We start from the raw sequence: 22,289 nt of genomic DNA, 5'->3' as shown, positions 1-22,289 counted from the left end.
AATTAATGTTGCAGAGGGAATTAAGACTGCTAATCATCTAAGTTTAAGATAGCAAGGTTATCTTGGATATCTGGATGGCCTGATGTAACCACAATGATTCTTAAAAATGAGAAAAGGGAGAATCAGAGATTCAGAGGGAAATGTGACCATGAAAGAGGCATAGAGAGATGGAACACTGCTGGCTTTGAAGATGGAGGAAGGGGCCGTGAACCAAGAAATGTGAGTGAGCTCTAGGAGAAAGAAGAGGCAAAGAAATAGATTCTCTTCTAAATCCTCCAGAAGAGAACTTCATTTTAGTCCAGCAAGATACATGTCAGATGTCTGACCTATACAGGCCTATACTTGGGCCTGGGAAACAAAGGGTAGAGGCAGGAAGGGCCCTGCTTACCTTTATCTGTATTCCTAATAATACACTTAGGGAATTTGTGCTTCCTGTCTCTCTGTCTGCCATTCATGGCCCTGCCAGCCCCAAGTCAGGACTCTGTAGGATGAAAGGTCCTGATTCCCTATGGGGGCACACTTCTGCCAGGGGACATGGAAAGAGTCCCGCTGAACTCTAAGCCATAGCTTCTGCCTGTCACTGCAAAGACTTTGTATCCAGAGACCATTATGCAAGAAGAGTCACTGTCTGGGCTCAGGCAATTAACCCAGGTCTTCAGGAGGAGTAAGTGCTTATGTGACCCAGTAAGGGCAGGAAGAAATATGTTTGCCACTCACATGATCCATTTGGACCCTACTTGACCAAATTTGATAGTAAACAGACAATTGCACCACCCTAGCTTGAAAATAGCATGGGAGCCAGGGTCTCAGACCCCTCAGAAATGAAGATTTGGGTCACGCCACCAGGTAAGACACCAATACTAGAAGAAGCATTACGGGAGACTGAGGGTAATTTAGAATGGACACCAGAAAAGGGAGACAGTAAAAATCAGTCACATCCCCTAAATCAATTGCTCTGAGAAAAAGGAGAATTCTCTCTGAAATTCCAAATAAAATAAATTCTCCCTTTTATTTATTATTTTATTTGAGAGAATTCTCTCTCAAATTCCAGCTGTACATTGTACCAACTAGAATTTGAAACCAAAAACAATACCATTTGTTTGAGCAATTCCCCTCCTTCCCATCCAAACTAACTTGCTGAGATTTTGATTGCAGTTGCAATGAATCTATAGAACAAGTTGGGAAGAACTGAAAATGTGACAATATTGAGTCTTTCTATAAAGGTACATTGAATATCTCTCCATTTATTTAGTCATTCTTTGATTTCATTCATCAGAATTTTGTAGTTTTCTTCATAAAGAGCTTGTTTAGACTTTTTAGATTTATGCCCCCAGGTGTCCCTTCCCAGTGGAGTTGTATAGATAGTGCTATTTCTCTCAGCCACAATGTGTGACAATACACATGAAGTATCGTCAACCAGGGAAGCTCATCTGAGCTTCAGTGTCAGGGTTTTTACTGGGGGCTAGTGATGTAGATATGGCTGACCTTAGTCTCCAGATCCTGTAGAACTACAGGTATGCACTACCATGCCCAGCCCCCTGAAACCTTTAACAAATAAAATACAGCAATATTTTAAAAGAATTATACACTATGACTAGGTGGGGTTTATTCCAGGGATGCAAATCTCATTAAATATTTGAAAATCAATCAATTCAATCCACCCTATTAGCAGTCTAAAGAAAGAAAATTATGATCATATCAATTGATACCAAAAAAGCATTTAATAAAACTCAATATCTATTCATGACAAAAAAAACCTCTCAGGAAAGTAAGAATAGAGGGAAACTTCCTCAACTTGATGAAGAACATCTAAAATAAACACCTACAGTTAATATCATAGTTAATAGTGAAAAACCAGATGTTATCTAAAATTAGAAACAAGGCAAGAATGTCTAGTCTCATGACTGTATTAAACATAGTACTGGAAATTACAGGTAATACAATTCTAAGTAAGGCAAGAAAGGAAATGAAAAGCATAAAGATCAGAAATGAAGAAACAAAATTATCCCTATATGGAGATGACAAGTAAAATCCCAAGGAATCTATAAAAAAAACTCTTAGACCCAGATTTGGACTCCCTAGCAAGTTTACAAAATACTAAATAAACATACAAAAATCCATTGTATTTATATGTGCCAGCAATAAGTGTGTGGAAACCAATATTAAAAATAGAATGCCATTTATTAATATAATCACTCTGTAAAAATGAACTACTTAAGTGTACATTGAGTAAAAAATGAACTGGACAGGTATGCTTAAAAGTAGAAAACACATAAAACAAAGAATATCTAAATAAATAGAGAAGCATATCCATATCGTGTTTATGGATTGGAAGACTTCACACAGTAAAAATATGTCAGTTCTCCTCAAATTGATATACAGCTTCAATGCAATTCCTATCAAAATCCCAGCGAGAATTTTTGCACATATAGACAAGATTCTTCAAGTATTTATGTGGAAATCAAAAGATCCAGAATAGCTAAAACAATTTTGAAGAAGAATAAAGTGAGATGAATCAATCTACCCAATTTACAATATAAGACATTACATAGCTTATTAATACAGCTTACTAATTAACACTGTGCAGTACTGGCGAAGGGATAAACATACAGGTCAACGGAACAGACTAGAGAAACCAGAAATAGATCTACACAAATATGCCAGAATGATTGTTTTACAAAGACTCAAAAGCAATTCAAAGGAGGAAGAAAAGCCTTTTCAACACATGGTGCAAGGACAATACATCTATAGGCAAACAAACAAATAAAAAGACACTCAACTTAAACCTCACTCCATACACAAAAATTTAACTCAAAATGGATCATAGATTTAAATGTAAGTTGTAAAAGAATGAAACTTTTAGAACAAAACAGAGGAAAAAAATACTCAAATCTTAGGACTAGCCAAAGAGTTATTAAAATTAACACAGGAAGCAGAAGCCATTTAGAAAAAAAAAAATGATAAGTTGTATTTTATCAAATTAAAAAACTTTTGTTTTGTGAAAGATGCTATGAAGAGCATGGAAAACATAAGCTACAGATTGAGAAAAAATATTTTCAAACTATATATCCACTAAGAGTATTTATTTATTTATTTATTTATTTATTTATTTATGACTAGGATTCACTCACTCTGTTGCCCAGGCTGGAGTATGTCACCATCACAGCTCATTGCAGCCTCAGCCTCCCAGACTCAAGCCTCAGCCTCACGAGTAGGTGGGACTACAAGCCTGCACCACCACGGCCAGCTAATTTTTGTATTTTTTGTACAGACAGGGTTTCCCCATGCTGCCCATGCTGGTCTCCAACTCCTGAGCTCAGGCAATCGAACTCCTGACTGAGCTTCCCAAAGTGCAAGGATGACTAGCTTGAGCCACTGTGCCCAGCCCAATATTTAGAATATAAAAAGAACTCTCTAATTTCAACAATGAAAAACAAAAACCAGCAAAAGACCTGAACAGATATCAAAGAGCATATATGGCAAATAAACACAGGGAAAGATGTTCAACATTATTAGTCAATAAGGAAACAAATTAAAAGCACAATGAAATAACACTACACACCTACAAAAATGGCTAAAATAAAATATACTGACCAAAAAATGATGGTGAAGATATAGTGACCAGATCATGGCTATATTGCTGGAGAAAATGTAAAATGGTGCAGCCACTTTAGAAAACTGGCAGTTTGTTAAAAAGCTAAACATGCAACTACCCTATGACCTTGCCATTGTACTCCTAGGCACTTATCACAGAGAAATGGATACTTTATGTTCACACAAAAACCTGGATGAGAGTGTCCATAGCAGCTTTATTCATAATAGCCCAAACTAGAAACAACTTACATGAACTTCCACGGATGAACAGTAAGATGGTCCATGGATAGTAGGGAACACTACTTAGCAATAACAAGAAACAAACTTCTCTTGATACACACAATTTGGATGAATCTTTCGATAATTATGCTGAGTGGAAAAAGCCAATCTTAAAAGATTAAATGCTCTATGATCCATTTACATAATATTCTTGAAATGACAAAATCATAAACATGGAGAACATATTAGTTATTGCCAGGAGTTATGGACAGGATGGTAGTGGGGAGGAATTAGTGGGTGTACCTTTTAGGGCAACATGAGAAATCCTTGTGGTGCAGAAAATGTATATTGTATACAAAATGTATATTGTATAATGTGTGACACAATGGTATTGTATCAATAAAGGAGCAGAATTGTAACCATTCTGAATCTTAACCGTGTCAATATCAGCAGTGGTATTGCACTATAGTTTTCCTAGAGTATTATAGGATGCTGAGGATACACAGGCTCTGTCTTGTTTCTTATAACTGCATGTGAATTTACAATTATTTTAAAATAAAAAAATTAAAATGCAATGCCTCTTCTGCCTGGCTCTTTTTCTTGCCTCTCGTTTATTTGGAAACTAACTTCTGCATTGTAAGAATGCCAATCAATAACATGGACTGGCCATGTGTAGGTACTTGGGCTGATAGCCCTAGCTAAGTGCCCAGATAACAGCCAGTATCAAGCAGTAGACTTATGCATGAGCAAGCCTACAGATGATTCCAGCCACCTGCTTTCCTGAGAGCTCCCTTGAGCTAATGCTGTGTGGAGCAAAGACCAGCTGTCCTTGGAAGCCCTCCCCAAAGCGCAGATGTGTTTGAAAAATAAATGCTTGCTGCTGTTTTTAGCCACAACTTTTAGGGTGGTTTATCACATAATAATAGGTAATTGAAAAAAAAAGGGGGGGATTTTGTCTATGAACATTCTACAGAAAAAGAAGAGAAGTGGCTTTTTCATTGAACCTTTGTGTTAGACAATAATGACCTTTTTTGAAGTATCATCAAATTGTACCTTTGAACAGTTCAAAACTGGTTTCATAGTCTCAATTAGTGAGGTTTTATTATAGCCACCATATGTTCAAATTAAAAATTTGGAATATCATTTGGTTAAAGATTTTTATGCCACTTATGGGTACAGAAGGCAATTTGGGGGATATAGTTTGGATACTAAAATAGAATGTTGGCTGGGCACGGTGGCTCATGCCTGTAATCCCAGCACTTTGGGAGGCCAAGGTGGGCTGATCACCTGAGTCCGGAGTTCGAGACCAGCCTGGCCAACACGGTGAAACACCATCTCTACTAAAAATACAAAAATTAGCCAGGCATGGTAGCAGGTGCCTGTAATCCCAGCTACTTGGGAGGCTGAGGCGGGAGAATCGCTTGAACCCAGAAGGCGGAGGTTACAGTGAGCCGAGATCGTGCCATTGCACTCCAGCCTGGGGGACAAGAGCAAGACTTTGTCTCAAAAACTCATACAAGTTAGTATGAGTTTATTTGGGTGCAAAAGAAAATTTGAACTACCTGCCTAGTTTTTTCATAATACGCATTTTCCATAAACTTTTAAAGACCCCTCTCGTGTGTGGATATGTGTATGTGTGTGTGTGTGTGTGTGTGTGTGTGTATTCACTTCCTCTTGCAAATGAATCAGACTACATACAAACCTTCTCGCATGTCATAAGGTATTTTTATTCTGCTGTAATACTCTGTTGTGCTTAACATGGAAGATACAAGAAGACCAGATACAAAATTAGGCTGGACATAGGCAGGTAGGCGTCAGTTTCCTTCGACCTTCCATTCATCTTTCAAACAGTTCATCTAACATTTGCTAGTAGCCCTCTTATCTAGTTTAGACTTTTTTCACCTGGGAATTTCTGGCTTAGCTGGTCAGGGACTATATTTTCGCTGGTTCTTCCAATATCCCCTTGAATCATTACTCTTCCCTTTTTGATTCATACTTACCAAGACTGTAAGAAAGTTTCCTGAGTTTTGATACTTTCCATTTTTATGACTAGAAATAAAACTAGCCCAATAAATGTTTAAATTACTTTTTCTTCAGTTTGACTTTTGTTTCTTTTCCAGAAAATTCTACCACCATTTTCTCCCTTCCCTTCTTTCACACTGAGACACTTCTACATTGCCTGTTTTTGTGCCACCTCTGTGTCATATAGGACATGCTATGGAACAGGCATTTTCTTTTGAGTCAGCCCAACTAAATTTTGAATACTTGCTTCCCCTCTAACTAGATATGCAATCTAGGGCAAATAGTTTAAATTCCTTAAGTCCTGTCATTTGTAAAATGGTAATAATAATGGCCTATGATAGAATTAATTGAGGTATCCTTAGTTTGTTTTCTTTTTGCTCTAATTCTGAAACTCGACATTTTAATGAGTGGTGTTGTTTGGGTTGGATTAGGAACAGTCCCCAATTAAGGGAGAGGCTGACTAGGCATTTTGGAGGTCAAGCTGTGCAAGAAGACCAGAAAGAACAAAGCTGAGAGGTCCCTTGAGCCTGGTGCCTTTAGAGGCCTGAAGAAGAACAGATCTCACACTTTTTCTTTTGCTTGTATTCAGAACTCTGTTGGGAGAAAGATAAAGGTTAGAGGGATGGAAAATTCTAACAACTGGAGACAGCTGTAAGGAGAGGGAGGGAGAAGCAACTCTTCTAAAACATAAAAGGGTCTTAGGATATTTATGAAAAAATTGATAATTTCAAAAGACTCACAATCCCATTCTCTAACACATAATCTATTTTTACTTTCCCACATCCTATATCTTGGATCTTGATAGACTCAATTCGTTGTTTTATGTGGTTTGCAATCTCAACAAAACAAAATTTGTGTTCTTTGACAAGCATAATGCATAATCCTGACTTCAATATTCCCTTTTAGTCAGAACCTACCTATTTAAGGTTATTTTCCATATTAACTATTGATGATCAAAATAAGTTTAGCTTGTGTTTGTCCTAGTGTTTCATAATTTTAGTTACAGAAACGATGCAGATAAAACTAATTTAACATGCGTCTTCCTGACTCTAGTACATTGAATCTGGCCAGAAAAACCACATTTGCTCCCTACCTAGGTAATAGAAATCCATCATTAGCCAAATTGCTGCATCCCTTCGGACTGGGTCTATTAACAGAGGTTGGAGTAGCCATTGGCCGGTACACGACACTTTAGGCCAGCAGGGGGCGGGTAAGCTCCAGGGCACTCGCCCGAGCAGCAGGGGGCGTGGCTTCTGCTTCCTTGACTGACAGCTAAGGATGCTGGAGCGGATGAGGTAATAGGAGCCGGGGCAAGGAAGGCTTGGGGGTGCGCGCGCGTGTCTGCGACTGTGAGTGTGCCAGTGCGTGCGCAAGCCCCGAGACAATGCGTGTCTTCAGTTTGCGCTGCGGACACTGATCGTGCTCCATTAAGGGGGAAAAAAAAAAGAGAGAGAGAAAATTACATTTTGGGGAAGGAGGCTGCAAAGTTGCGGCTGGGCGACAGTGGTGGTCCCGGGGCCGTGTTATGGCGGGTCGCTTCTCTGCATCAAGGAACCAGGGAAACACACGCGGGCGCGGGTTTGCCTTAGCGCCCCGCTTGGGAGGGGCAGTTCATTCTGGAAGGGACTGAGCAGAGCCACAGGGAGGGGGAGCTCTCCCCGCGGCGGCTACTGCAATTCGTGCGGTGAAGGGGTGGGGAGGGAAAGAGAGAGGGGAGGGGACCAGAGCGTGCCATTCCGAGCGCGGCAGTGCGGCGAGATCCCACCCCGGCGTCTGCAGAGCCCGAGGCGCAACTGGTGCGAGGGCTGGGTCCTCGCCTCCCCGTCAGCCCCAGCTCGCGGCCGCCGGGGCTCGGGCCGCGCGCCCGCCGAGTGGCTTTTGCAAGGCGGGGGCCTGTTTGCAGAGAGCTGGACATTTGCATGAAGCGACTCGACCCCACGGAGCAGCGGCAGCAGCGGCGGACCCCGGCGGCGGCGGCGGCGGCGGCGGCGCGCGGTCCCAGCCCGGTGGCCCTGGTGTGCCGGACCCGGTGGATGCACGGCTGGGGAGGATCCCATGGGCCGGAGCTGAGGCTGCCCGGGGAGGGGGAGCGCAGGGCAGGGGGCGCGGTCGAGGCCCGGAGGCGGCGGCGCAGGAGGAAGCGGAGGAGGTCGGGCGCTCGGGCCGCAGCCCCGGGCTCGCCATGCTCCTGGCCTCGGCGGTGGTGGTCTGGGAATGGCTGAACGAGCACGGCCGCTGGCGTCCCTACAGCCCGGCGGTGAGCCACCACATTGAGGCGGTGGTCCGCGCCGGCCCCCGCGCGGGGGGCAGCGTGGTGCTGGGCCAGGTGGACAGCCGTCTCGCGCCCTACATCATCGACCTGCAGTCCATGAACCAGTTCCGCCAAGACACGGGTAAGCCAGCTGCCCCTGCCCCTGCCCCGCTTGCTCCCACCTTCCCAACCTGCCAAGGTACCTCCCTCCCTGTGAACCCACCTTGGCCACCTAGTCGTCACCTCTGTGCAGTAGTGTCACCAAGAGGTGGTGGGAGGCGATTCATTCCCCTGGATTCTCGCAGAATCCTCTCTCCCCCCTAAACGTCCATGCAAGTAGTATTGGTGTTCTGATTTTGCAAACCCAGCTTCAACCTAGTCGGTAAGAATCCACTCCCCACCCCCTTTCATGCCCCCCCGCCCTTTTCAGCACTTGGTGGCCCTAAGTCTTTCCGTGTAGAAATTCTAGGGTCACCCCAGACTACAGGCAATTCCAGCCCTTCGCAAAGGCGTCCTGCCCTCATCCCGTGGCGGCCGGCACCTCGGCTGACCTGACCCTCTTTTGCCTCAGGCACGCTGGGGCTTGCCACACGTCCCCTCACCCCCGATCTCACTGCCTCTGCGTCTCCTGTGTGGGATGCCTCCCGGCAGCTGGGTCCTGGATGTGGGAACTGGGGGAGGAAGAAGGGATTCCCCGGAGGTTCTCGCTGCAGTCGGGTAAGGGAAGCGCCGGGCTCCCTGGGAGGAGAGACTGGGGCTGGGGTACCCTGGACGCCGTGGCATTGGCGAATGCCTCTGCTACACACTACAAGCGCGGAAGCAACAGGCCGGAGCAGATGGAGAGAGGAGGGGGAGGCTCGGGGCTTCGGAATGCATGGCAGGGAAGCCGCTCCCTTTGTCTGTGGAGGAGGAGGAGGCAGATTCCTAAGGAGAAACTGTCCCCACGCTTCCTCTTAAAACCATAGCCCGTAAGGAACCCTTGGTCTTCCGGAGCGCCAAACTACTATCTTTTCATGAGAATCAAGTTGCCACTGTAGCCAGCACAAACCCGCTTCCCAGCTGACCTGCCTTTCCAGGTCAGAGCCAGGAAGGGAGCCTCCAGGATGGGGTCGTGGGGGGTGAGGAGTGAGGGTGCTGCCCGAGGGAGAGCAGAACTGCCCCTCTTTGCTCGGTGCTTGCTTAATCGATGACCTGGGAAGAGTTTCAGTCTCCTTCGGTGACAGGTGGGGAGGGGGCCATTGTTTCTGGAATTCTGGCTCGGCTTTCCCAAGAGTGTAACGGAGGAGCCTGGAAAGGCCGGTGTGCTGGGGAGGAAGTAGAGAAGATGACTGAGAGGCCCTCCCCAGTGAACAGCTGTTTGAGCAGAGTCTCTCCGCTTCCTTGGAAAGCCCCCACATCCTGTGTGCTAATTAGGATTGTCATGGGAAAGGGGTATCTTTCCACCCTCATGTCCCCATCTTTAGTCATAACTCCCAGCAACCCCTTTGCCAAGGACTCTGCGGACACTGGCTGATTGAGGAGAGCTTTCTGGGGAGAGGATTCTGGAAGTGTTAGAATCTAGAGGGGCTTAAACGGTGTGTGGAGCTGAGGGAGACTGGGAGGAGGAGAGAATAGAGAGGAATGTGGGGAGATTGAGAAAGAGGATTAAGTGTGGCTGAGGTAGGGGGAGAGAACGTCATTGTGCAACTTGGGTAAAGGTTGTGGAGGTGAGGGTGGAGGTGTCAGGAGGTGAGGATGGAGGGGGTGTGTGTTGTGGGGAGCTGAGCCGTGGAGGTGGAACCAGAGAGAGAGAGACCAGCATTTAAAGCACCTGACAGGGGATTCCAGTCCCGGGGGGGAAAAAAAAAAAAAAAAAAAAAGCGGGTTTTAGCTTTTCTATTTCAGACTAAATCTCTGCAGCATTTGGAAAACCACCCTTGTGACAGAAAGGTCTCAGCCCCTTTCCCACATTTGGGAAGGGCAAAGGTGGAATCTGGGTTTGGTGGGACTTAGGATAGGCAAGGTATCTACAAAGGTTCATGACCCTTTCTACAGAAGTTGTAGAGAAAACTGGGTGGAAGGAAAGAAGGAAAGAAGCTACGTGTCCCAGGTCTGATCACTCTTACCTGAGGACAGGTTGAGTACTGCCTGGTGATGAGCAATTTAGTCAGAGGATGGCGCTCCCTGGACTTGAAACCTCAGGCAGAGAACTTGCCCTGAATCATTTTAAAGGCTGCCCCAGGGTGTGTTTATCATCAGACTGCTGTGGTTTCATCCACTCATTGCTAGAGTCAGTCAGCCATCCCGAGTACCTCTCTCCTGTGCGCCAGGCCCTGTGCTGGGTGCTCAGACACTGGGCTGAATTCCCAGAAAAGCTGGGTCTGTCAGGGCGCTTGTCAAAGAAGAATAAAAGAATCTCTGGGTTTCTGAGCTCTGAGCCTCTTCCTCTCCCTTCTCCACCAACACACACATAGTTTCTCTCAATCTCATTGATGAGGCCATGACAGGGTAGGAACTTTAAACCAGTGGCTCCCAGGCAACCTCGGCCAAGCCCTTGCAATGTTTAATTAAATTACCCACCATCCTTAAGCCATAATTCAAAGCTGGGAACCAGAAACATCCCCACAAACAAAAGAGAGCTGGAAGTTCCCTGCCCAAAGGCGATTCCTCTCCTTTTTTGTTGCCTCCTCTATATGGGGACATTTCCTGACATGAGAGCTTTGTCTTTTTAGAAGTTGCTTGCTCTGCTGCTGAGAGAGTCCTCAGGCTCTCCGCTTGCCTGGGCTCCTGACCTCATCTAGCCTGTCTCCAGGGAGATGGCTGGGAGGTTGCAGACACCCGTCTGCCCGCCTCTGTTTGCCCTGGGCCCTTCTCCTTCCCCAGACCACCGAGGGGTCTGTTCTTATTTGCATTCTATGCCAGTCTCCTCTAGGCATTTTGGGCTAGAGAATCTGGAAGAAGGGAAGAGATGGGGTGAGATAGATGGGACTGGCTCTTGGCCATTTCCAAAAGCCTCGGTGAGGCCTTCTCCACCTGCCATCATTTACCTTGACTGGGTTGCCCTTTTTCTGTTGTAGGGCAGTGACTGAAGAACTTTACTTCAGCATCACTTCCCCCTGTACCTTTCAACACGCCTGATCCTATCAACTCCAGGGTTTCAGTAGCAGGATGAGGAAGACCCAGGCTGAGGGTGGGAGAAACAACTGTGGCTCTCATTCCAGGCTCACTGCTTACTCCGTGCCCCTGAGCAAGTCTCTAAATGGTCAGGCCTCATTTTTTTTTCTTTTTTTCTTTTTCTAGAATGAAGAGCAGCATTAAGATTTCTTTTTTCCCTCTTTTTCTTTCCTCCCGTCATGCACATCAACAGATGAATGGGATGGTCCCTGTGCCAGTGATGATACTGATAAGCACAGGGTGAAGGAGAGTTATTTCCAGCTCACAGTTTCCTGTGCAAGTGTTGCCTTCTTTATGTCTTTTAAAGTGGTAAGAAGTGTCAGATGGAGAGAAAGAGGTTGAGTTGAATTAAATGATTTGACAGAAGCTGAGTTTTAGCCACCCCCGACAACGCCCCCTACCCTATGTTAGCATAGAAGTGGAGGAGGCAGGCATCCTGATGACCACATGATAGTTACAATGTGCAGGATGCACCATGTGACTGCATCATGCCAAGCACGTTGCACACACTATCTGGTTTAATCCTTACAACAGTCTTATGAAGAACCTATTATTATCCCCATTTTATAAGTAAGGAAACAAATTGAAAGTGATTAAGCTGCTCAAGGGTTTACAACTAGTCAATGGCAGGGCTGAGATTCTGAATGAGGTGCCCTATGTCCTATTTCTTCATTCAGTGAATAGTTATGGAGCAACTGTTTAGCGCAGGCACTGTTCCAGACATGTGGGATATAGCAATAATAGTGCATCCAAATGTTTCTTTGTCCTTGTGGAAAATTCTGGTGGGCATAGGGGATGCTGGTAAGAGTGGCCTGAGACTTCTTGGACATAGTGCCTGCCCTGTAGGCAGTGAGTCACTTACATAGATGTGTGTAACATGTCCCAGAGACCTCAGTGCATGCCTGGAAGGCATTGCCTTCCACTTCCCAGAAGCCGAAAGATTTTGGGTGCTTTGTAATGCAGGTGGAAAATCAGTAAAAAACTGATTTTCTTTCTCCTTCTTCATCCTTAGTTTATGAACATCCTCAATCCCTATCCTACTGGAGCCCTTTTCCTTGCATTACTTCACAGATTATCTGGTTTATAATCCTGATTCTAGAAAAGCTGAGAACCAGCACATCCAAAATAAGGTGGTCTCTGAAAATAATCAGAGAATAAAATCCCACCATGTCTGTTGTCTCAACACTTTGGTTCTGAGGTCTGCATGTTATCTCTGACTCTCCTCTAGCATTGAATTGAACTCAACAACTTTCCCTTCAAAACCAGCTCTTCCTCTTGACATCCCTCTGACACCATTTTACCACTTTCCCATGGTCCAAGCCCAGGATTCTTTGACTCATTCTGTCATTTAGAATCTTATTTGGGCACCTAATAGGTACAGGCACATAGATCCTGTAGCCCAGCAGCTGAAATTTGAGTGCACCTGTGCACCACTCAAGGTGGCCATTCACATGCAGATTCCCATACCCAGGCCTGGGAGATGCTGGCCTGTAGGTCTCAAGGGCATTGCTGATTCAATTCGTACCCCTGGAGATTCTGATGGAGGCAATCTTCAAACCTCACTTGGAAAGCATTTAGCTACTGATGATCAAGTCTTACCCATTTTTTTCTCTGTAAGGTCTCTCCTGTTTGTCACCTTCATTTTCTATGCCAACACCTTTCTACTCACCTGGAGCTAATGGACAGAGTGGCTCTGGTCTTGCCCCTCTTTTCTTAACAAACTTTAGTGGCTCTTCGTTGATTACAAATTAAATCTATCATAGCCTGCCATTTCAGACTTTCCATACCCTCTCTGGCTCTAACATATCTTTCCAGGATTGTCTTCTTCTATGCCTTATATTTCCCTCCAATCTGCCAAACAGAGGCCACCTCTATCCTCATGCATTCCTTTAGAGTTCTCTGACACCCTTCACTCCACAACTAGCCTTGAGGTCCCTTCTTCTGAAACACTGTCCTTTGCCATTTTTACCTGTCAAAATTATTTTTGTTATACGAGCCCAGGCCATTTGTTATTCATTTCTTAAAATGTTCTCCACAGCTTGAAATGCTTTCCAAACCATCGTTACTTCATTTATTGAATCAACATTTCGGGGTGTCTAGGACATGCAGGCATAGAGAATACCACTATGAGCACACGCCTTGATGCCCATTCTCATGGGATTGGGAGTCTAGTGAGGGGGACAGATGTTCATCAAATTAGATACATAAATACATATGTAACTGCACATTGAGATGAGCGCTATTAAATTTTTTAAAAGGAATGAGAATTTGACCTGGCCAGGACTGCCTAGGGGGCTTCCTTGAAGAAATAAGCCCTTCCTGTAGGAAGAGCTATGGAAAAGATGCCAGAGAGTTTTGGGGAGGAACCAGCATTGTGAAGAGGCCCAGAATCAGAGAAACCTAGCAATGAGGAGAGATTGAAGGCCCGTGTAGCTGAAATGTGGGCAGAGTTAGGCTATGAGGGGGCCATGTACGTTGGTGGGTAGGGGGGATTTAGATTTCAACCTAATGGGAAGTCATGGAAGGGATTTATGCAGGGAGGGGATGTGGTCGATTTTCCTGCCAACACGCATTTTGTTGGCATTCTCCTTGTGAAGCGTTCTGCCTCATAAATAGTCATTCACACACTTGTCTTCCAACCCTGTTTTAGACTGAAAGCTACTTCAGGAATGCTTGAATCTGCATTCCCCATAGCAGTTAATGAGTACTCAGTGATATGTGATAAATGATTAAATATTAAAGTAGCCAGAAATCTTCAATCAGTCTCAGCAGTTTGTGGAGCCCTTGCAACTGCCAGACACTGCATTAGGCACTAAGAATGCAAAGACCTCCACAGTGGCATTCCTGCCCCCGCTTAAGGCAGGCTGGTATGAAAAGTGTTGCTGAAACATTGGTGCATATCAGCATAGTCAAGCTACACAGCTCAGGCTTCCTGAGGGTGGAGCCTGGGCTGGGAGAACATTTTAAGAAATGGTTGGAGAATGGCTTAAGACCTGAATGGTAAGGAGAATTTCAATAGGTAAAAATGGCAAAGGAGGCCATTTCAGTAGAAGGGACGTAGCGAATTGTGGGGAAGGGAGTCAGAGAACTCTGGGGGAATGCACGAGGATAAAAGGGGCCTCTGTCAGGCAGGAATAGAAGAAAACACAGAGACTGAGGAAAACAAACCTAGAAAGGTATATTATAGGTCCATGGCGTAGTTTCCAGAAGTTCTGGGACAACTCTCAGGCATCGCCAGGATTGATAACGGCATTGTGTTTAAAAAAAAAAAAAAAAAAGTCTTTTAGGCACATCTGTGAGGGAATTAATTGCACCGTCCCTGCCACCCTGGAGAGAATATCAAATAGTGCCATTTAAACTCTTTAAACTTAAATTCCTCATTTGTGAAAGGTATTTCTAGGATTGCTATGAAATTTACATAGGATATGTGAGGTGCTTTGTAAGTAATAAAGAATACCAATTTGAAAGCAGTAGAATGCAGCCCAATGACTAGGCAGATAGGGGCAGGTCTCCAGTGAAACCCTACCTTCAAGCCAAAAACAGCCTGAAGGCTGAAAGACTGGACTGCTGGTCCAGGATGAAACCCACAACCCAGTGTGAGAACTTCTGTTCCTGTTTCCCTACCCTTTCCCAATTGATTCTTTCTGAATAATGCCTTTTAACCAATCAAATGTTGCCTTTTCCAGTACTACCTACAGCCTGCCCCTCCCCTATTCTGAGCCTATAAAAGCCCCGGACTCAGCCACATTGCAAGGACTTTCCCAATTTTGGGTAGGGGGACCACCCCTGGGTCCCCTCTCTGCTGAAAGCTGTTTCATCACTCAATAAAACTCCCCACCTTGCTCACTCTTCGATTGTCAGCATATCCTCATTCTTCTTGGGTGTGAGACAAGAACTTAGGAACTGGTGTGCAGCCAAACTTGGCCCAGGTGGGCAGAGTGAGCAGGGCATCTTCTGCCATCTCCTGCAGCAGGCTGTGTGGCCGAGGGAGGCCTAGGCAGGTTGTTGCTGGCCAGAGGTCCCTGGCTTGCAAAGTGACCGAGAAGAAAATCCTGTGTCAGTTATATAGAAACTTTCTCTCTCTTTCTTACACCCCTCTACCACCCTACACACACACACACACACACACACACACACACACACACATACACACACACACCCTGAGCTAAACCTTCCCCATGGCTTCTCCATCCTGCTTAGACATATAATAGAAAATAAATTACAATAATAATCACCAACTTTCACTGAGCTCTTGCCATGGTGACAGGTGCTATTTTTGAGTTTTATATTCATTTCTTCATTTAATCCTCAAATCCACCGTTTGAAGTCGCTACCCGGGGCCCAAACAGATGAGGAAACTGAGGCTTAATCACACAGCTGGAAGGGACAAAACCACCCCTGTTGGCTCCAAAGCGCATACTCTTTGCCCCCAGCAAGCTGGGCACTTAGGAAGGAAATGGAGACAAACCAGGGAACTATCGCCTCCCCCTCCTCTGCTCCCCCATCCAGATACCCCCATATTCCCCAGCAGAGGCCCTGGTGATGAATAGGGGATTGTTCTGCTTCTCTCTTGTGCCTCTGAATGTTGATGTTTGGGTCATTAAGGGGCTTGGAGTTGGGGTGGGGGGCGGGTTATGACCCTGGCAAAGGCCTGAATAGCCATTGTTTCTTTTCTTCCCTCCTTGAATGGGATTCTGTCCCCAGTCTTGGTATATCCCTCTGGGTTGGAGGAGGGGTGGGTCAGAGGCTGGTGAAGGGAGCCTTTTCTCACCACTTTGATGGATAGAGCTTAAGCTGACAGATGCAGAGATTCCAGCATCCCAGGGGCCCTCCCCAACCTCCCCACCCTACCCTGAGCCAGGCATCTTTAGCCTTAATGTTGATACCATGAAATGAGCCCTGGTTGAGAATGGGTCAGGATTCAGGTTTTGAGTGGGGAGAAAGAGGTAACAGTTACAGGTTCAGTTCCCTTGCAGTCCTGATAGTTCATATCTGCTGTACCATTACTGTGTAATAACCCTGACCTCTTCCTGGCCCCAAAGTGAGACTGTCAAAATTAAGACAATCCTATCTTTAGGAGGGTTTGAGCTTCTTAAAGAAAGACATCAGATAAATATAAAATTATTCTCATGACCATTGAGAATGTTACTTTTGCTGCTGATATAAGACTTAATGTTGGGAAATATGAGAGAGTTTTCCCAACCTGATTTCCCGTCTCCTCATAGTAACACACCATTTTTTTTTTTTTGACAGCATTCATAAATGTATAGAGATCCAGCTCCCTCACAGCCACTTCTGGGCAGCCTTCCCGCGTGGAGGCAGAGTCTTCCCTCAGTCCTCTAGGCTTCCACAGCCCTGCATTCTTTTCCTTATGACTCTTGGCACAAGAGCATTTAGAGGAACAGAGAAGGAATATGATCATTATGAGCACCTACTGTCTGTCAAGGGCTTTACATGCCTTAGTGCATTCATAGGGTTCACATGAAATCCAGAACCTGGCAGGTACAAATATATATTTGCTGAATAAATAAGTGAGTCATATTTAATTTGTACAAAAACTCTAGGAAGGAGTTATCCTGTTTCCCAGGAGGGAAAGGGAGGCTAAGAGGTTCTATAATAGCTAGTAAATGGAATGAATTTGGCTGCAAACCAAGTTGTCCTGACTACAAACCAGGAGGCAGTCTTTCTGCTACCTTACACTGCCACCCATATCCTTCATGTCATAACTCATCTGCTTCTACCGTGGTTGGACTGTAGACGTCTTAAAGGGAGAAATGAGTTTCATTCAAAGCTGGCACTTCAGGCAGTGTCATGCCCACTACACAGTAGGACTTGTTTAATGTTTGCCATTATTGCAATGGCATGACTTGTTAATGTCATGCCATTCATGTAATTGCATGCTGACTCTGACCTCTCCCCTATCCCACCCTGGCAGGAACTCTCCGCCCAGTTCGCCGCAACTACTATGACCCCTCCTCAGCCCCTGGGAAGGGCGTGGTGTGGGAGTGGGAGAACGACAATGGCTCCTGGACGCCCTACGACATGGAAGTGGGCATCACCATCCAGCACGCCTATGAGAAGCAGCACCCCTGGATCGACCTCACTTCCATTGGCTTTAGCTATGTCATTGACTTCAACACCATGGGCCAGATCAACCGTCAGACCCAGCGCCAACGCCGCGTCCGCCGGCGCCTCGACCTCATCTACCCCATGGTCACGGGGACCTTGCCTAAGGCTCAGTCCTGGCCAGTCAGCTCTGGGCCAGCCACCTCGCCCCCCATGTCCCCCTGCTCCTGTCCCCAGTGTGTCTTGGTGATGAGTGTTAAGGCAGCTGTGGTCAATGGCAGCACTGGGCCCCTGCAGCCACCAGTGACCCGCAAGAACTTGCCCCCTCCCGGAGTGGTCAGGCTGCCCCCACCACCAGGCTCTGGGGCCAAGCCACTGGACAGCACAGGCACCATTCGAGGCCCGGTGAAGACCGCCCCATCACAGGTGATCCGGAGACAAGCCTCCAGCGTGCCCACTGGGACAACCGTAGGCTCTCCTGCCAGCCCCCCAGGACCCAACGGCAAGACCGGAAGGGTGGCCCTGGCCACCTTGAATCGTAGCAACCTGCAGCGACTGGCCATTGCCCAGTCTCGGGTGCTGATCGCCTCTGGGTAGGTGCTTCCACAGCTGCCTCAGAGCATTTACTCACAGCAGAGATAGGCTACAGCAGATCTTCTGGATCAGAAGAAGGAGGGGCTGCCAAGACTTAAGCTTCTCCTCATCTTGTGCTGACCCCTGGCTGCAGGTGAAGGCAGCATGGTGTGGTGGATGAGGGAAGGTTTGATGCTCAGCCTCTGATCTGGACTCTGGTTGAGACTGGCTCTTACTAGTCATGATTTAGGACCAGATCCCTAACATCATGGAGTCCTAACTTTCTCATCTGTGAATGCTCACAGTAATACTCCTGTTAGGGTGGCTGTGAGGCTTAAAGAAGATTGTGGCCAGGCGTGGTGGCTCATACCTGTAATCCCAGCACTTTGGGAGGCTGAGGCTGGAGGATCGCTTGAGCCCAGGAGGTCAAGGCTGCAGTGAGCTGTGATCGTACCACTACACTCCAGTTTGGGTGACAGAATGAGACCCTGTATCAAAAAAAAAAAAAAGAAAGAAAGAAAAAATAAGATTGTGCCTACTAAGCAATAATAGGCAACATTAATTGAACTCCCACTATATTATAGTTTGGGGTTTTATCATCTCATGTAATCCTTGCAACAACTCTATGAAGTAGGCAAGTAGGCATTACCCCATTTATGGGTGAAGGCAGTAAATGTTCACTTGTTCAAGGGTACATAGCTAATCATTGGCAGAGAATGGGATTCAGACTTTAGGACATCTGACACTAGAGCCCATATTCTGACTCTGCTGTGCTCCTCTTCTACCAAGTACCTACACAATGCCCAGCGTTCAGTAGGTGCAAAATGAGAGTTTCTTTCCTGTAGTCTCTCTGGAAGCCAGAGAGGTGACTCCAAATTGAAATACTGGCCTCTTTTTAGTGATGACTTATTATGGGCCAGGCACTTCCCATACATTGTCTCAGTTATTTCTGTGACAACCTGTTGATGCTGTGGGTCCTGTTTGTATTGCTTTTTATGTTCTTGATTTTCCTGATCATAAAATTGAAGTGACCCAGGTTCATGTGGTGGCTGCAACCTTTGCCTGCCAGCCCCTGGTGTCTTAGCATCTCACAGCCACCCAGTCTTCCCTTCCTGTCTCCAGAGAGGCCTGGCTCTCCTTGTTGCCCCTGATCCCAGCTGATCAGGATGGTTTTCGATTGCATTGGGTGCTTAAGTCTGAAAGTCCAGACCGCCCTAAGAAGGTTGTTTTGATACTCGGCTGGGTCCCTGCACACAGAGGTTTGGTACTGGGAGGAGGAATGAAGGAGGGTACATCACAGAGTGGGAGGAGTGCTGGATTGGAAATCCAGAGGCCCAGCCCCTACTGCTACCGCTGTCACTGAGGTAAGCCACAGAATCTTTGCAAGATCCAGTGGCCTTACCTCCTCCATGGAGTTATCGTGAAAATCTCCACTAAGGGAGTTGGCCGTTGGCAGTGCGTTCTCTTACTCTGTGATCTAAGTGTTACGCACAGACATCCTGCTCAGAACTGATGTCCCAAGGAGAAACACAGAGCTCATGTATTATGCAGTAGGGGTTGGAACCCAGGTTTTGGTCTCCTGATCCACTGTTCTTTTGGCTAAAGCCCAGCTCCTCATTGTACGCAAAGGCAGTTTATAAAAGGCAAAATGCTGGCGAGATGCATGAGATTTTCATGACTTCCCCTGAGATGGCAGAAGTGTTTGGGAGCGGGGAATGGATGGCTAAACCTTGCTACTGCTTAATTTCTCCCCAGTTTCACACAGCACCATCCTGGGGGCCTGTGCTGGATAAGAACACATCCTCCAGAAACTAGGACTGTCTGGGCTCGAACCCAAGTGCCTTGCTGTGTCACTTGGGGCAAGATTTGCATCCCCTGTCTTCAGTTTCCTCACCCGTAAGATGGGATAGTAATAGTAACTTCCTTTTACAGTTGTCATGAGGATCAAATGACATGCTAAGTGTATACACTTAGCACAGTACTTGACACATAATAAGAGTTCAGTCAGTATAGGCTGCTGTCATTGTGATTGCTGTTATTATTGTTAACAGGTATCCATGTAGTTGAAGTCAAAGCTAAGTAGAGTCTGACATCCCACCTTGTCTCTGGTGCCCTTGACAAATGCCAAGTGACTTCATGCCATCACTGAGGGAGAGGCACCCAGGTGGCTTTGAATCTTGATGAGGGAGTGGAGTCAGCAGCTTTATCTATCTTCTTTATTTCCTCTGCCCACTAATAGAATTGGGGCTAGAGAATGGGTGGAGGTCTGGGCAGCACAGTTTCAAATGGGCTAGAGAAACAAGTTGTTTTTTTTTCTCTACTCTGTTTTCCTGACGAGGGAGGCCCCCGCTTACTCCTCTCGATCTTCCAGCCCTTTGCTTTTCACCTCTTACCACCTCTCTCACCCCCACTCCCATCTTCTCCTCCAGCCTTTCTTGGCCATTTAATTAGCGTGTTTATTCCCTTTGTCTGGCATTGCCATCAACCTTCTGTCGCTGCAGGGCCCCTTTCCCCCTCCTCTCTCTGCCCATGACCTCTTCCAGCAACTTTCCCACGGAAAAAGGAAGACCAGGGAGGGCGGGAGGAGTGGGATGAAGAGAAAGGTTTGGGGGCAGGAACAAAAGATCCTGTGAATTATTCAGAGACAGAAGCAGGGGGTTTCTAAAGGGAAGCAAGAAAGGGGCTGTGCAGTGGAGGCAAGCGCCACCCCTCTAGCCCCCTCCTCTAGAGCTGAGGATTCTCTGTCTCCAGCTAGGCCTCAGTTGCCGTAGAGACAAGATCCTTGTCCCGCTGGAGGATTCCTGGGCTGGTGCATAACTCCGAGAAAAATACTGCTTCTCCTTGTGGTGCCTGCAGCGATATCCTCCCTCCCTCAAAACTCCTTTCTCTGCCACCTTGCCAGCTCTCTTCTCTTGTCTTAGTTTTATGTTTTAGCGACAGAAACAAAACCTTGGACCCTGCATATCGGGGAACAGCCCAACTGAATGGGGGCAGAGAGTGTCTTCTGATTGGCCAAGAAGGGGTTAGCACAGACAGTTTTGGCTGATGGAGTTGCCTGAAGGATGTGAGATGCATGCCTGCCATTGGGTTGCTGTTTTCTAGGAGAACTCAGGCTTTTGTAGCTGGGGCCCCAACTGGGTGTGACCAGATGGGACTTGATGGGCTGTTCTCCAAGGTTTAACCAGTAATAGTGGGGGAGGTGAGATCAGGTGTTGTCAACTCAACCATCTCCAGTACTACCCAGCACTCAGCTTTCTGCTGGATACCCATGACCTCAAGAATCAGAATCAGAAAATTGGAACATTAGAGCAGAAAACGTCTTTCTTCAGCCCAATGCCCCTTTTATACTTGGGAGGTAAAAGCATAAACAAGCACCCAAACTTGCATAGGGCTCAGCTGTTTACACAGTTATTTGACCTAGTTCCTAAATCCTCACAGGGCCCCCGTGGGGCAGACATTTAGGATGCCCTGTTCCCAGCTGTGGTAACTCAGAGATGGTCAACAAAACGCAGAGAGGCTGTGTGGTTCTCCCAAAGGCAAAGCAGGTCATTGCTGAGCAGGGCTAAAACAGACTCCCTGACGCCAGTGCAGAGCTCCTTCCATTACACCGTTCTGGATTTCACAAGCAAATATCCCCCCTTCTCCCCAGGCCCCTCCTTCCCAGAGCCCAGTGACAAGCCCACCTACCATGTCATTCCTCTCCTCAAGTGGCAGGGACATGTATCTCTCCCACCTATTGAACCCACAGTCTTCTTGTGTGTCCCAGGTGCGCATGCGGGCCCTTCCCTCCCTCTCTCCAGACCTTGCCCCTGAGTTCTTGAGCTGCCTGAGACGTGTGGTGTTCCGGGGATTGGATTATTTCCTGGTTCGCCAGATTGGGTGTGGAAACCTGCCAGTCCAGTTTATGGGAACAAAGGTGGCTTTTGTCACCCAGATCACAGCTACTTATCAGCTGGAGTGGGGGGTCTGGAGATGGCGAGGGAGAAGGCAGGTGCACGACTGAGCCCTGAGTGCTGCCCCCTGCTGGGGAGCTGGGAGCAGGACACAGGAAGCCAGGTCTTTTCCCAAAACCCCTCCGGAAAGAGCTGGGGGAGGAGAATCTGCCGTAAGTGGGGGACTCAGGGCTTGGGTGGCCACCTTGTTCTCAGATATTGAGGTGGGAAGTTGTCAACCAGTTTCCCTGGCATCTTCTAACCCAAGACCCTCACAGTTTTACAGATGAGGAAATTGAAGCTCAGAAAAGCTAACTACCTTAGCGAGAAACGCCCGTCAGGGATGGGACTTGAACCTGATTTTCCTGACTCCCCATCCACCATACCATGCCTGGCCCTGGGGAGCAGGTCACAGAGTCCAGAAGCAAGTCCATTCTTCTTTTCTTGGCCCAGTTGCCCTTGTTTTGTATTCAGCTTTC

The 22,289-nt window shown here is 46.6% G+C and overlaps 1 protein-coding gene and 1 long non-coding RNA gene across 3 annotated transcripts in view; one reads left to right on the top strand and one right to left on the bottom strand.

Annotated features, from left to right (window-relative positions):
- The first annotated feature begins 7,752 nt into the window (after positions 1-7,752).
- Positions 7,753-22,289, top strand: part of LOC105464585 (deltex E3 ubiquitin ligase 4) — a 35,841-nt gene continuing 21,304 nt past the window's right edge. Inside the window, exons 1-2 of one of the 2 annotated variants that reach the window (XM_011712592.3) lie at positions 7,753-8,228; positions 17,175-17,898. In XM_011712592.3, the coding sequence (XP_011710894.1) occupies positions 8,018-8,228; positions 17,175-17,898 (935 nt within the window). In that variant the 5' untranslated portion in view covers positions 7,753-8,017. Of the gene's footprint in view, positions 8,229-8,724; positions 8,804-17,174; positions 17,899-22,289 lie in introns of those variants that run through there. The other variant, XM_011712593.3, reaches the window with a different exon arrangement.
- On the bottom strand, positions 8,732-21,689 carry LOC112423610 (uncharacterized). Its single transcript, XR_011610546.1, has 3 exons — positions 21,566-21,689; positions 15,078-18,366; positions 8,732-9,390 (listed from the first exon to the last, which is right to left on the bottom strand). It is a non-coding gene; the product is annotated as an uncharacterized lncRNA (long non-coding RNA).

This window comes from Macaca nemestrina, chromosome 12, assembly GCF_043159975.1.
Source record: "Macaca nemestrina isolate mMacNem1 chromosome 12, mMacNem.hap1, whole genome shotgun sequence".
In the NCBI taxonomy this organism is placed as follows: domain Eukaryota; kingdom Metazoa; phylum Chordata; class Mammalia; order Primates; family Cercopithecidae; genus Macaca; species Macaca nemestrina.
The sequence above is the reverse complement of the archived record's forward strand: the minus strand, read 5'-3'. Positions and strand labels throughout refer to the sequence as shown.